Source organism: Carica papaya, chromosome 6 (assembly GCF_054855325.1).
Source record: "Carica papaya isolate Zhongbai chromosome 6, ASM5485532v1, whole genome shotgun sequence".
Taxonomy (NCBI): Eukaryota; Viridiplantae; Streptophyta; class Magnoliopsida; order Brassicales; family Caricaceae; genus Carica; species Carica papaya.
Window position 1 is genome coordinate 21,067,682 of NC_142314.1, and position 16,590 is coordinate 21,084,271.

The 16,590-nt window shown below is 35.2% G+C and overlaps 1 protein-coding gene across 2 annotated transcripts; it reads left to right on the plus strand.

Annotated features, from left to right (window-relative positions):
• The first annotated feature begins 277 nt into the window (after window positions 1-277).
• LOC110824330 (succinate--CoA ligase [ADP-forming] subunit alpha-1, mitochondrial) lies at window positions 278-15,716 on the plus strand. Of its 2 annotated transcripts, XM_022054920.2 has the most exons (8): window positions 278-646; window positions 1,288-1,497; window positions 1,900-2,070; window positions 3,687-3,810; window positions 4,283-4,344; window positions 10,083-10,178; window positions 14,447-14,528; window positions 15,321-15,716. In XM_022054920.2, the coding sequence occupies exons 1-8, from the start codon at window positions 422-424 to the stop codon at window positions 15,461-15,463; spliced, it is 1,113 nt and encodes a 370-aa protein (XP_021910612.2). In that variant the 5' UTR covers window positions 278-421; the 3' UTR covers window positions 15,464-15,716. The 2 variants fall into 2 exon arrangements, with proteins under 2 accessions (XP_021910612.2, XP_021910613.2); XM_022054921.2 differs by lacking the exon at window positions 10,083-10,178 and having other exon boundaries at window positions 282-646.
• Window positions 15,717-16,590: the final 874 nt, after the last annotated feature.

A 16,590-nucleotide genomic window follows, 5' to 3' on the forward strand; every position in this document is an offset into this window, starting at 1 on the left:
ACTTAAAACTTTAAATCATTAATATAGATGTAGGACAAAGTTATATTTGTTCCCAATAGAATATGATAAAAGAAACATTATATCCGATTTATTCCTTCTTTGCCCTTAGTCAGTATGATCACACCAAGTTAATATCCGATTTATTTTTTTTTAAATTATAAATATGCATGAGGATGATAATTATTATTATTTTATAAAAAATGACCTTTTACGTCTTTCAACAACGCTCCTCTTCATTGACTCTGCGCAAGCCCTAACTCTTGTGGGCCCCCTCGACTTTTCACACCTAAGCCCAAAATTAAGCTGTTCAAAGTTTCCAGCACGCAGAGAGAGATTCCTTGATTTTCTTTGTATCTTGCTGCCCGCTGCTCCTTCTACTTCCTTTGCAGGCGGAGATCAGGGCCAAGCGCAGTACGAAAACATGTCTAGGCAAGCCACCAGATTCATCACCTATTTATCTTCCAAGTTTCGGATCCACCAACCCCATTCATCACCGTCAAATCCTCCGTCTCGCTCTTTTTCATCGGCTCCCCCGCCCTCGCCGCCCGTTTTCGTCGACAAGAACACTCGCGTCATCTGTCAAGGGATCACCGGAAAGAATGGAACTTTCCACACCGAACAGGCCATTGAATACGGCACGAAAATGGTACTGGAATCATATACGTAGGTCTGCCTGTGTCCTACGTTTTTTTTTAATTAGCTTTTAATGTTTTGATGTGTTGCGTCCTAATTATTTGGACGACTTGATGATTTGTTTCTATTTGATCTTTATTTTGTATATAGTCGTTCATTTACATATACAAGTATTCTCTTTTGGTTGCGCATACTGTAAGTTGCAAATTTCTGGTAGATCGCTGTTATTGTAAGTTTTGATCGTTACAACAGTTCAAAAAAGTGGCATCTGTTATTCTCATGTAAAAGTATATATTAGAGCATGCTTTGATGTCTGATTACTGGGATTGTGAGTTGGCATAGCTTTTGTTCCAGTCACTTGAAGTTTAGTGTGTTAAATTTTCAGTTTACGATGGACTATGCCTGTGTAAGATGTATGTATGACTGAGATGGTGTGGGAACTGCCTAAGGATATTCTTTCTGGTGTTCTTGCTATGGAATTGGTTTAAGGCTTAACATTCAGTAGTAAAATTTTGTCTTTCTTTTGGTATTGCATAGGTTATTAAAGGGGGTTTAGTACAATTCTACTTGAAGTGCTGATTGAGTGATCTTGGTTCATCTGGAGTTTCAAGTTCGCTTTTAAACTTTACTTTCTTCTCTCTGTTTCTTTTATAGGTTGCAGGAGTTACACCAAAGAAGGGTGGCACTGAACACTTGGGTCTTCCTGTTTTCAACACAGTGGCTGAAGCAAAAGCTGAAACAAAGGCTAATGCATCCGTGATTTATGTTCCACCACCTTTTGCTGCAGCTGCTATTATGGAGGCAATGGAAGCTGAGTTGGATCTGGTTGTGTGCATCACTGAAGGAATTCCTCAACATGATATGGTAAAAAATAGTGATAGTCATTTCATCTATGCCTTTTCAGATAGTCTGACAATTTTAGCGTGTTATTTGTGATAGTTAGAAGAGAAGTGAACTGACACTGTAAGGTGCCTTGTGTGTTAATATATACATAGAAGTGGATTTAAATGGTGAAGCAATTTGAATGTGAATTCCAGAAATTGACTTTTGCAAATTGAGGGTCCGGCATTTCTTTTATTTCAAATTCAGGGATGTAGCTTTAACTCATCTTTTAGTACATGTATAGCTAGTTATGTACAGCTATTGGTTAACCCCATAATTCGTCTGTCTAAGATATGATCAGAACTGAATGTTTATAGTTAGGTTGATATCAGAATTTCTCTAAATTATTTTTTTGGTATCAGAAATTATATTTTTTATGTACAGGTCAGAGTGAAGGCTGCTCTTAATAAGCAGTCAAAAACTAGATTAATTGGTCCAAACTGTCCCGGGATCATTAAACCTGGAGAGTGCAAGATCGGAATTATGCCTGGATACATTCACAAACCAGGCCGCATTGGAATTGTTTCTCGATCTGGCACATTGACATATGAAGCGGTAAATCCTCTTTTGCATTTGTTTTCTTGAGATTTGAGGCTTTTGTGCTGCTCATAAATATTTCTTCTTTGCCATTTTGCGATTCGTGGTCATCAAAAGGCTCTGCCATGGGGATATGTTTTTCATGACTTCTGTAAGTACTAACGAAACAGAAATGTTCCTTATGACTTATGTCAAGAAAGTGTACATAAAAGCAGGTGGTGAGGACCCCTCACCCACCACCCTCCCGTTTTTTTGTTCTTTTAATCTTCATCATATGTTATTTAAGTTATTTGTTCAACCAAACTAAATTATAACTTACCTGGATTTTCAACATGGTACCACCAAAGGCCACTTTTGGCACCAATGGGTAGGGTAGGATACTACAGTAGTTGATTAGAGTTGTTAGGCAAGTGTATGAATAGGGTTGTCTATATGACTATAATAACCTGATATGTTTGAAATATTTGTGATGAATTTAAAATCTTAATACATGCAAAATAAAAGTAAAGTCAAATCTTATTTCAAAAAAAGTAAATTCAAATATTGAATTTTAAAGTATATATTCGTTAAAAATGTATATGTAAAATTACTTTGTAAATAATATTTTCAAGATCATGGTCAAAATCTATCTTGGGTGCCAAATAGCCTGCCATGAGGTGCTTTTCAGTCTTCTCTGGTGAGGTTAATGGTGGCCCAGCAGTAGATTGGGTGGTGCTGTCTTGATTTTTTAATTTCTTAATATTGTGGTATCTTTGTAATTTTCTTTTTTAGGGAAGTACATTAGTGTAAGGACTAAATATGAAAGAAATAACAATCAAAATTAGTTTCTTGTTTTTCCTCTTCAAAAGATAGGCATTTTGGTAAAAATACACTCTACCATATGGGGGAATATTAACACTCAACCTGGGTACGGTAGTGGCCTAACCTACTCATGTGAGTTTTGATTTCAAAAACTGGATAGTGTTTGGTTAGTGATCTTTTGTTTGGTGAATAATGGCATAGCCTATTGAGTAGGGTGGGTAAGACCTCCTTGCTCAAATTTACGTATTTTCCTGGGATTGGAAGTCTTCCTGACTTCATTCTCTCTCTCTCTCTATATATATATATATATATATATATTATAGCTCTGTCTGTGTATCACATATGAACGAGAGTGCTGTCAGCATGTTGAACTGCATTATGCCTGCTTTAGTTATATTGGTAAGTGAGAGAATAATTATGAATATGATTATGGGATTGTTTCGTTAGAACCAATTGGCTATAGCTAATGCTGATCCTTATAGCTAAAGGTAGATTCTGTATAAAAATCAGTTCTTAAAAAAGTATCAGAAATAAAAGATAAATAATATCCCCATGTAAATAAATATCCTGGAGATTTGAAGTAATTTGGAGGTCAACAAATTTTTAAAGAAGTATATGGTCTCATAAGTGTTTGATTTTATGTTTCTTTCTAATACATGATTACAAATGGCTTGCTAAAAAGTTGTCTTTTTGAAGCATTATTGAAGATATAATCTGTAGTATTACACTATCCAAATATAATTTTGAAGCATCCAAAGTCAACTGCAATTACCTTTTTTCCTTGCAAAATAACAATCATTATCATCTCCTACTATATATTCTATATTTTATAGGTTTTCCAAACAACTGCAGTAGGTCTGGGTCAATCTACTTGTGTTGGTATTGGTGGAGATCCTTTTAATGGAACGAACTTTGTTGATTGCTTGAAGAAATTCCTTGTAGATCCTCAGACAGAAGGTAAATCATCATCTATATAAAAGGAATCTTGGTTCTGAATTTTTTAGTATTCCTTAAAATCTTTTGTTCTTTCATCATGTTTACCTTTCTCCCTCTCCAATGAATTACTGAAAGGTATGAAGTGGCTCTTTCACGTGATTCGTTTTTTCTTCTTTCTAAGGACATAAATTATCAATCTTTAAGTGTTCTGGATTGAAACATGTAATCTTCAACAATGGCATTGCTAATGTAATGGTGACTGCCTTGTCTCCTACTTATAAATCATTTAATGAGTGGCTGTTGAAGGGATTAATCTTATGGGTTTAAAGCTTAACAAGAGACTCTTATATGATAATTTTTGAACTATGGATAGTTGTTTTCTTTTGCTCTTCACTTGAATTATTTAATGATAGATCATAAACAAATGGACAAACTTTTAACCTTCAGGTAAGGTAGAAATGCATGTAATCTTATTATGTTATTTGCATTCCAGGTATTGTTCTTATAGGAGAAATTGGGGGCACTGCTGAAGAGGATGCTGCTGCTTTGATAAAGGTAATCTCAACATCAAGAAATCTGGGTTTGACTCAACTTCGAATACTATTTGTCTGCATGTATAATGAGATATATAAGTTTCTTAATCTGCTTACCAACTTGGGTAGTGGCTAGCACGCACTAATCCACCCAAATTGCTAGTCAAAAGAAAAAAAAGAGGAGGTGGACTTTCAGGGAGTCTTCAAAGATGAATTGAATAAGCCATCATTTTTATTTCGTATCTTTCTCTTAACTACTTATTGATTAGAATAAACTTATGGCAAAAACTGGTAGCATACTTATATTCTCATAGTTTCCTTCCCCAAAAAAAGTTGGTGTATTCTTTTTGATTTATCTATTGATCGGATCTTTGCACTTTTAGCTGGCATAACTAATTCTGTCCGCCATGTAGATTATAATCCCTCCCTTTGAAATTCTTGGGCCGACTCTGGTAAGATTAAAATTTAGATCCTGTAAGAATAAGGTTTGCTGCCTTTACTTCATATTTTCTGTGGACTGTGGTTTCCATGATGCGAGTAAATAAATGCAATTTTCAAGGAAGCCCATGCTTAGGTTGAGTCTTTGCTAGTTTTAAGGCTCTCAAAGATCTTCAAAAAAGTTGTTTTGACTCCAATGCTTGTGGTCCAATGATTTATAAGAGCTTTTGAGTGGTTGTTGAAGGTGAACAAAACAGGACTGAATGGCGTCTAATACTTTAGGACTTCCTTTACGCCGAAACATTTTAGGATACGGTAAGAATAGTTATGTAATTTTATTATTTCTATGTATTGCAAAATATATTTAGGAAATTTAAATATTTAAGTAATTATAAAATTTATCTATTTTATAAATTATTATGGTTTAGGAACTTTGTTTTATTTTTGTTGTCTTTGGACTTTAGTTTCTTACTGTAGTCAGGATTCCGTTCCCTATTTCTAGGATTATGTGCATTTAGGATTTAGTATGTCTAGTGATTGGTTTTTGTGATCCAAAAACTGAAGTGTAGATCAAATTATGTCTGGTATTTACTAAAATATTTAGTAGCTCTTTTATATATAGACATCAAACAATCTCCAAGTAATATCCTAGCTTCACATGTTGTTGTCCTCTCTAGTTGTTGCCTTCTTCAACTGCCATGACTTGTAGCCATCTCTTTCTCTTTCTGTATCTTCTTTTTCCCTCGGTCTTCTTCTCGTTTTTTCCTGTCTTCTTCAGTTTCACTGCCTCTATTTTCGTCCTCTTCTCAGTCGGAATGAGCATATACCAAAAATCAAGTCACCATTAGGTGTTGACTAGGATGCAGCCTGAGTTATATCCTCCCTCCAATCTCCCTTCCTCTTTTTATCTTCCCCTTAGCTCAATTAGCACTGCTATATACTTGTTATTCCTTTTGTATTCTCTCTCCTTGGTCTATCTCTTCCCTCTACCATCATTCTGTTCATCCAACCTAGATGTGCATTAGCCATTTTAGATGGACAGCATAAGCTCACTTCTTGAGCTCTTCTGGTCCAGAGTGTGACCTGACCCAAGTCCCATTTCCCTTGTCCAATCAAGGTCAATATGAGCTGATGTGTTTAATCTTGATCATTACCCTTCTGCTTTTTCAAGTGGGGGCCTCAGCACCAGGATCCTGCTTGTTAGCCATGTGTGGTCAATAGACTTTCTTAATTTCTTTTACTATCAGTTGTAATTTTTATATATTTTTCATTTTTCATTCATATATCTGAAGTTTAGTCTCTATATACTAGTCATGTATATTTTTTTACTTTTTTTTTTTACTTTTCATTGTTTCAGAATGATTAAAAACTCTGCTTCCCATATAAAAATATCTTTTAACTCTCATTTTCTAAATTCATATTGTATTTTTTATCTCCAAAACATATAAATACTTGATACTTAAGAGAATCATAGTGAAAATAATGGAGTTAGAAAATTTGAAAATATTGTTTTTAATATTCTCTATAAAATTATTTTATTTGTACTTTATTATTTTACAAATATACATCTCCTATATGCTTTTATGAATAAATACATGTGTAAATGTATTTCAAAAAAATAAATACATGCATAAATATTTACAATTTAGAAAATAAAAACTATAAGATACTTTCGTATTCTAAATGAAGCTAAATTTTTTTTGTATTTCATTAATTTATATTAGTTGGCTATTATTTCGAAAAAATTCTCATTTGTTTTGATTGTTTAGTGTATTTTCCAAATGATTTTTTGCACATGTTTTTGATTTTGCTTATTGTTGGATAAGATATTTTTCTTAATTAACATATATATTTTTTTAATTTTTATTTTATTATTTGTATTATTCAAGTACAATAAGGACTTTTTCTCTCAAAAAAAAAAAAGAAAATAAAGTACAGTAGGGGCATTAACTTATAACAGTTATATGGCTATTATTTCCTTCTAAAAAAGGTAAAGCCCTTCTCATCCCTTTCTTGGTAATTTCACACGTAAACCTTTTCTTCTCAAAGTACACCTAAACATTTCTGTTGTAAAATCAACCACATTCTTCATAGACGCATTTCGGATTTTACCAAAAGCAGGCTATAGCAATGAGCTTCTCCCTTGGCCTATACTATAGAAACAGCATAAGCCCAAAGAGAATGACCCTGTGAATTGATGCTTTGATAATTGGGGACAATTATGAGATCTAAATTCTCTTGTTCTCCATTTTCTTTGTTATTTATCTGCTTTGATCCCTTTTTCCCGTTCCTCTTTCTCTATTCTTTTCTTATTGTATTTTGTTAAAGGGTCTGCTTTGTACATAAAGATATATAATTTTGCACTTTTTTTCTTTTTCTGGTGAAATGATTAAATTTTAGTTTTGTATACTTTCTCAAAGGGTAGCATCATTTGCTTGTAAGGAAAGAATTGTAGGTATTCTTAGAGAAGCCAAGCCTCCATCTCTATTGCCTTTTTCTTTCTTAGAAGAACTTGGGGTAGAATCCCCACTATTGAGAAACTGATGAGAAGAGGCAAGATTCTTGTGAATTGACGTTCCCTCTTTGTGTTCAAAAGAATGAATACTTTGGTAATTTTCTGCTTTCTGTTATGAGACTTGCTCTTTGTATTCAACCTTCAGTCACCTTAAGAACACTTGGGTAGCTAGTGGGTCCATTGTGAGTGAATTATATGCTTGAGATGATATTTGAGAGGGCAGAAGAATCGAGGATTTGGTTTTTCTTTATTTTCAGAAAAAAAGAAGTTGGTTTGTCTTCTACTTCTCTTTTTCTTTTTCTTTTTCTTTTTCGTGCATTGCTTGGAAAGAGAGAAAAAAAGAGTTTTAAGGGCAATCATTCTTTTGATAGAATAAGAGATCGTTGGTTGTGGATTTTATATGTTTTGTCGAAAGATTGTCCTTTCTATGATGAAGAAGATCTTGGACCTATTAGATATTTTGTCTTTTTCGGTGTAAACTCCTTATGTGGGTGGTATCCTCTTGGTGCCTTGTGAATGATGGTTCTTCTCTCTCTCTCTCTCTCTCAATAAAATGGTTTTTCTCATGGGTAAAATTGTAGTTATGATACTTCATTCAATTATTGGTATTTTTGTAACTTTATCTTTTGCAGAACATTCAAGGATTGGCCTTATGCTATTCTTGTTATTGGGCAATGTCTTATTTTGAAGTGATAGTTCCTACTAGAAATATAAAGTACCAAAAGTTTCGTGCTTTACCCCTGATCAGTCATCCTTTGTTCCTTCTCATTCACTTTTATGGTATCTTGTTCTCTTTTGCTTTGAATTCTTTTCACTCTTACATCACTTTTGATTCAGACCTATTTTATCTTGTTCAATTCTTAGATCTTAGTTATTTAATAAGTAGAAGTCAGTATGATTTCCACATTTAACCTATAATTGAATCAAGCATTCATGTTTTCAGATTCAGAACCATGAATTTTGTATTCCCACTTGTCAAGGAAGAAACTACCGGAACATCTAGCTTGAATTAAACATGAAAGTGACTTGGAATTTGAATGCCATTTTTATTCAAATTTCTATTCTATTTCTGTAGAAAATATCATAATTAGAAGAATAAATTAGGATTAAAAATGGTTATTTACAATTGTTATGTGCTGTAAATGGAGAAACCATTTACAGCTGTTATGAGCAGTAAATAGAGGGAATCACCAACAAATTTGTTACAACAAATTTGTCCTTAGAAACAGAATTTTGTTAGGTTTCTCTCCAGAATTTGTTAGGTTTCTTTCCAGAATTTGTTAGGTTGTTAGGGTAGTAGACTTGTATATAAATGTGTGGAAATCATTCATCAAAAGAATGAAAAAAATATTTTCTCTCAATTTTCTTCATTGTATCAGAGGCATACCTGATCGAAAAAGAAATTGATATCAAACCTTGCTGAGCCGTAATCAAAAATGGCCTCGGGTGATCTTCCATCCTCTCCACCAGAAGTTTCCTCTGGTTCTTATCATCACACAGCAACAATCAGAGCTGTGAGTGAACTACCATCATCCTGTATCACAGGACATAAACTCGATGGTAGCAACTTCCTTCAATGGTCGTCGTTTGTCCGTCTTTTCATCCACGGAAGGGGGCGTTATGGGCACCTCACTGGCGAGCTCATGCCTCCTCCAGCGTCTGATGCAAATGCACAAACCTGGGAGATCGAAGACAGTATGGTCATGTCCTGGCTCATTACTTCAATGACTCCTGAAATCGGAGAGAATTTCTTTTTCTACGAAACTGCTCATGAAATCTGGAAGGCAGCACAGGAACTCTACTCCAGCAAGCAAAATACTTCTGCAATATTCAAAATCGAGTAAACTCTTCATGACCTTCGACAAGGAGAACTCAGTGTCACCCAGTATTACAGTATCTTTAGTCGAAATTGGCAGCAGATGGACGACTTCGAAGAGCGTCACTGGAATTGCCCGAGGACGCGAAAAATTTCGAAGTCTTTGTGGAAGAAAAGCGAGTATTCAAATTCTTGCTAGGGCTAAACAAAAATCTCAACACGATTTGGGGACGTGTTCTGAGCACCAAACCCTTGTCGAGTTTTCGAGAAGTTTTTTCTGAGGTTCGACACGAGGAGAGTCGTCGGAAGATCATGATGGGAGAGAATGACCAACCTCACCTGACTGAAAATTCTTCAGCTCTCATAACCCGAGCGATTGACATTCAAACGAAGAAGACAAGGCCCTGGTGCGACCACTGCCGGAAGTTAGGGCACACTCGGGAACGTTGCTGGAAGCTTCACGGCAAGCCAAGTGACTGGAAACCACCTTCGGGTGAGTGGAAAATGTCGAAAGCAGAGACCTCCAGCAAGCTTCGAGGAAATCACGTGACGGCTGAGGAAGTAATTTTTGATGAGATGGGAAAAGACCCATTTACCCCTGAACAGTTGGAAGCTCTCCAACAAATCTTGTCCAAGAAATCTCACCCGGTCAGTGCCTCTGTGGCATACAAAGGTAATATTTATGGTTTATCTACTCCTTTTAGAAAAAGGACAGGTGTGGGTGATAGACTCTGGAGCATCTGATCATATGAGTGGCGATTTCTCAATGTTTCAAAATTACAGAAGATGTGAAGAAAATATTTCAATCAGAATTGCAGATGGTTCTCTCTCAAAAGTGGCAGGAATGGGCTCTGTAAATTTGTCGCCAAATTTGACTCTCTGTTCAGTTCTCCATGTTCCAAATTTGGATTGTAATTTGTTGTCTGTCAGCAAACTATGTAAAGATTTGAAATGTGCTACGAAATTTGTTTCTAATATGTGTAATTTCCAGGATTTGAACTCGGGGAGAACGATTGGCAGTGCTAGGATGAGCTTGGGATTATATTTGCTTCAAGTCAACACCTCTAAAAGACAAGCTCACAATGCAGTATGTGAAAACTCTGTTCCTATTTTTTAAAATAATGATCATGATATTATGTTGTGGCACTATAAAATAGGACATCCAAATTTCATGTACTTAAAAAGGATGTTTTCACTATTATTTAAAGGAAAAGATCCAGTTTCATTACAGTGTGAAGTTTGCCAATTTTCTAAACATACTCGAAGTTCATTCCATAGTCTACCATATAAACCATCTAAACTATTTGCATTAATTCACATTGATGTTTGGGGTTCTTACAGGGTTTCCAACGTTTCCGGAGTTAGGTGGTTTGTATCTTTTATTGATGACCATACAAGAATTACTTGTGTATTTCTCATGAAGGAAAAATCTGAAGTGGGAGCTCTATTTAAAAAATTTCATACAATGATTCGAACTCAATTTCATGCTACCATCCAAGTATTGAAATTCGACAATACTTGTAAATATTTTGAAAATACTCTTGAAAAATATTTTACTGAACATGGCATTATTCATCAAACCTCCTGCGTTCATACTCCACAGCAAAACGGCATACCCGAAAGAAAAAACAGACATATTCTTGAGGTTGCTAGATCTCTCATGTTCACCACACATGTACCAAAATATCTTTGGGGAGAGCTGTCCTTACAGCTACCTATTTGATTGCCCTCCCGTATTCTACAGTTTCAATCATCATATACTATCCTCTCAAAAATCTTTCCTGATTCTCACATCTTAAACACTTTGCCACTTAAAGTATTTGGATGTTTAACATATGTCCACATTCATAAACATCTTCGTGGAAAATTAGACCCAAGAGCAATAAAGTGTATTTTTGTTGGGTACTCAGCAAATAAAAAAGGATACAAATGTCTAGTTCCGGAAACCCCCCGATTTTATAATACCATGGACGTCACCTTTTTTGAGAATCAACCATTTTATCCCACCACTGATATTCAGGGAGAAACATTCACTCAGGAATATCAGTTGTGGAATGTGTGTGTACCACCTCTCTACCCACAAAATCCATCGCCAGACAAACCTTTCTTGGAGATTGAACCCAAAACCTCACAAAAGAAATCAGAACCAAAACCTATTATAAAAAGCACATTACCTGCAACGAGTGAGTTACGTGTCTATACAAGAAGAAACAAAGGAAAAGCACCCGAATCATTCAAGCATTGCCATGAATTCCCCACTGATTCAGGTAACGTAATCTCTGTACTAACTTTTGATTCCGTTGATTCTGATATTCCTATTGCTTTTAGGAAGAGCACTCGAACATGCACCAAACATCCTATACATGATTATGTTTCATTGGACAAATTATCCTCAGAACATCATGCTTTTGTGAGCAGGATAAACAGCAGTTCACCTGAACCCAGAACAATACATGAGGCCTTGGAAATTTCAGAATAGAAGTTAGTTGTCCTAGATGAGATCAGGGCACTTGAAAAGAATGAGACATGGGAACTAACTGATCTTCCTCCAGGAAAGCGTCAAGTGGGATGCAAATGGATTTTTACAACCAAATATAATCCAGATGGGAGTGTGAACAGGCTTAAGGTCCGTCTGGTAGCCAAAGGCTATACACAATCATATGGTATAGATTATCAGGAGACGTTTGCACCAGTTGCCAAGCACAATACTATTCGAGTACTCCTCTCACTTGTATCTAACCTTAACTGGCCACTGTATCAATTAGATGTAAAGAATGCATTCCTTAATGGCGATTTGGAAGAAGAAGTGTATATGAATATACCACCAGGGTTCGAATTAACTGACAACTCTCAGAAAATGTATAAATTGAAGAAATCACTCTATGGCCTAAAACAATCTTCAAGAACATGGTTTGACAGATTCACAAGAGCTGTAAAACATAAAGGATATGAACAATGTCAATCCGACCATAGATTGTTCGTCAAACATTGCATATCAGGTAAAAAGGCTATTTTGATTGTATATATTGATGATATCATTCTTACAGGAGATCACATTGAGGAGATTCAAAAACTTAAAGAATTCCTGTTCAAAGAATTTGAAATAAAAGATCTTGGAGCACTAAAGTACTTCATCGGTATGGAAGTAGCTAGATCAAAAAAGGGGATCTCAGTTTCTCAACGAAAGTACATTCTGGATCTCCTAAAAGAGACTGGGATGCTAGGAAGCAAGCCTACTGACACTCCTATGGACTCAGTCATCAAACTTGGATACAGAATCAGTAATAAAATAGTTGACAAAGGGAGATACCAAAGACTTATTGGGAAACTTATTTACTTGGCTCACACAAGATCAGATATCAGTTTTGCAATAAGTACAGTAAGTCAGTTCATGCATCAGCCAACAGAAGATCACATGAGTACTGTGTATCGGATTCTGAGGTATCTCAAGAAAACTCTAGGATAAGGTTTATTCTTTCAAAAAACAGACAGAAGGGGTGTTGAAATTTACACGGATGCGGATTGGGCAGGTTCTACAAGCGACAGGAGATCTACATCAGGATATTGTACCTATGTTTGGGGTAACTTGGTTACTTGGAGAAGTAAGAAACAGTCTGTTGTGTCTCGCAGCAGTGCAGAATCTGAATTTAGAGCGCTTGCTCATGGTATTTGTGAAGGTGTGTGGTTGAAGAAAATACTTGAAGAATTAAAAGTTCTCAACAATGTCTATGAAAGTATGGTGCGACAACCAATCAGCAATTAGTATGACCAAAAATCCAGTACATCATGATAAAACTAAACATGTGGAGATTGATCGTCATTTCATTAGAGAAAAATTGGAAAATGGGACTATAACTCTGATGCATATTTCAACCAATCAACAGATCGCAGATATTCTAACTAAAGTTCTTCTTAAGAGAACCTTTGATGATATAATATCCAATCTAGGTTTAGTCAACATATACGTAAACTAGATTGAGGGGGAGTATAGAAAATATAATAATTAGAAGAATAAATTAGGATTAAAAATGGTTATTTACAGCTGTTTTGTGCTGTAAATGGAGGGAATCACCAACAAATTTGTCCTTAAAAACAGAATTTTGTTAGGTTTCTCTTCAGAATTTGTTAGGTTGTTAGGGTCGTAGACTTGTATATGTATGTGTGGAAATCATTAATAAAAAGAATGAAAAGAATATTTTCTCTCAATTTTCTTCAATTTCTGTTGTATTCTTGTTCCTATTCCACAAAATTAGAATTTGAGCCAAACTCATATTAATCTCCTTCTTGTTACATTCTTTTATTTGTTTCTAAATCCCAATCCACATATTTCCACCTTAAAGCAACCTCATAAGTATGCAAAATCTAAGGGAAAAAGAACTTTGCTCCAATTAGATTTATGCCACATTTTATAATCGGAAGCTTCGTATCAGGCATCAATGTTAAGTATGGTTGTTTTCTAGGGTGTTTGCAGCCACAAGACTAAGAAGAAAAACTTATTGCATGCCTTTGGCATGCTGTCATATGGACTTTTTGATGAGAAAAGAATACAAGAGTCTTGGACAGGATTTCTTCCAAATGTGCTAGTCTAATCTTCAATCGTCTTGACTTCTTAAGTGTTTTCTTTGATGGGCATTCCCTTCTTTTAGGAGAAAACTTCGGTGATCTTTTTGTTCTTCATTAATTTTTTGCTTTTTTTTTGGAGCCTTGGCTATCTTTCATACATCTGACACCAGGTGGTGCCCTTGAATGTCGTGTATTTATCTTTCTATGTATGTATATGTTGCTATGTATACATATATATAGAGAGAGAAAGAGAGATGGCTGAGCCTATGATCGTTGTGATTCCTTGGTTCAGTTTTCATTTATCATCACAGGTTTTACTTACCTTGTGAAAACACAAAAACCCCATAAAGTTCAGCAAGCTGCATCTCCTTTTGCAGTTGCTGTTATGGTCCTAATACTCTAACCAATCTACTTTAAATATTTTGGTTCCAAACTTCATAATAAGGAATGACATAAGTCGTCTTATTGGTTACTTCCTAGGTTTCAGCTAAAATTGTGAGGATTTCAGGGATTGTTGTCCTTTAAACCTTCTTTATGCCAACTGCTACCTAGTTTGTCTTTTTATCTGCCATACAGATGTCTTGTGGTGATTTACACATGTTGTACTATCACCCAAATACGGACATGCATGTTTCTTGATTCTGCTGCGATTTGCACAAATGTGGTAGAACAAAGTTGAATGCGGTGTATTTGTAAATATATATATATAGTGGTTAACAATTATGTTTGCCTGAATTATCTTTCCTGATTGTTGGAATTGAGGATGCAATTTTACTGTGACAAATGGAACAGGAAAGTGGAACTGAAAAGCCTGTTGTTGCTTTTATTGCTGGACTCACTGCTCCCCCTGGCCGTCGAATGGGTCATGCTGGAGGTATAACATTGACCTTACTTATTCTGCTTGGTTTTAGTTTCAGATTTGTTAGCAGTTAAAAATAATAATTTGCTCTTAACATGGTTGGGGCATCAAATTCTTGATTCCTCGGCCCTCTGGTATTACAGGATGAAATAGTTCTAGATTCTACAATTGGTTGTAAGTATAGTTTTAGTTTTTTGGTTAATGTTATAGGAAAGAATGAATTGAAGCACCTGCTTACATTATAGATTCGTACACAGTGCAATTACTGAACCTTGATGGTCTGCATCTCATTGGTGTATGAGTTAAGAGTTAGTTATTCAGTGGATGTTTGTGTATACAGGCTAAATTTTGACTCACATTTCTTTATCTGCACGTTCCATTGCTTGAAACAGCTTGTTTGCTAGTGAACTTGGTGGGGTTAGTTTTTTCTAAATTATGGGAACCCTAGAAGTTTGTGTCATTTAAGAAATAACCGTTCTTCTCTCTCATCTATTCTCTCTTCTCTCCTCTTTCCCCTGGGGGCTGCCAAACTTCCATGACCAAAGAGAACGACTGAAAAAAGGTTGTAAGATCATCCATTGACTAACTATTCTAACATCCAGAAGGACTCATCTATTATTTCATGTCGCTACTTAAGTGGGTATTTCAGAAAAGAGAATTCGCATGATATCTTATTGGCATATATATATATATATATATATTAATAATAACCAACCATTCTCTTCTGCTCCATGTTTGTGATGCTTTCTGTTTAATATATAGTCCACTTGTCTTTGGTCTGACCTTTCTACTTTTTGTCTGAGGAAGCTATTGTATCTGGGGGTAAAGGCACAGCACAAGACAAAATCAGGACTCTACGAGAAGCGGGAGTGACAGTTGTTGAATCACCTGCAAAGATTGGTTCAGCCATGTTTGATGTCTTCAAACAGAGAGGTCCTCTTGTGAATTAATTTGATGATTATGGATATGCGTGATACCATTTTCCTTGCATATGGAGAATTCTTTTATACTACTAAACAGAGAGAAATTCGATGTATGGTGGGCGGTTGAATCTTGTATGACCCAGATAAGTTTAATTTTTCCCCTCGGCAAGCATAAAACAGGGGTACTCCATATCATTTTCAATTCTCAACATGCAAATTAAATCCCTAACATTTCAAGTTCAGATTAAGAATACAATTATTGAATAATGGGCGGTTTACATGTTCCTTGTTCTTTATGAATTCCTTTTTGGTCTCTATTGGCAGTTTGACAATTTAATTTGATTAGTTGGTCAATTGCTGGACATGATGTCAAGCTTTTTTGTGGGTTTGCAAGGGAGCACTTCGAGTTGCTGGCGATAAAGCAGAGAGGAATTCGAGAAGGTTGGGAGTGAAACAGTATTGTTTGAAATGAGGTGGGCTTGGCCGAAGTTTGCACATTCGGGATAGAATTGAAAGGCTGAAATGATATTCTGGGCTTGGAGAGCTTAAAGCTGCTTTCTAGTTTAGCTTTAAATTGATTGGGTTAAGAAGAAAGGTGTAATGCGAACGAACATATCCTCCTCGTGCCCCTCTAGTATTCATCTCTAGACTTGTTAAATAAAATTCATGACTTGTATAGTTCTAAAATAAGGCAGAAATAAAAATAATAATTAGTAGAATTGAAAATTTTAACAAATTATTATAGGGTCACAAATACCATTTATTAAATTTGTCAGACTTGAAGTTACATATCACATATTATAATAATATATATTTAAAAATTTAAGTGGGATCAGTTGACACTATGGTGATAAGGGAAAGCTGATTGGAAAAAAAAGAAGAAGTGAATAATAGTAACGGACGAAAAATGCCAACAATCGATCGTATGTTATTTGATTTTCCAACAAAATCAGAGCTTGTCTTTTACTTGTTTTAATGTTCAAATAATTAATGTAGTTCAGGGCAGCCTGGAAACCTCTTAATTATTGGGGCTGCTCATGTATATATATATGGACATGGTAGAACTCAAAAGAGTAAAATAAGAATTCATTCAAAGAAGAATAGATACAAATTCGTATAAATATTAATCATTATCCTAAATAATTAAATATCAT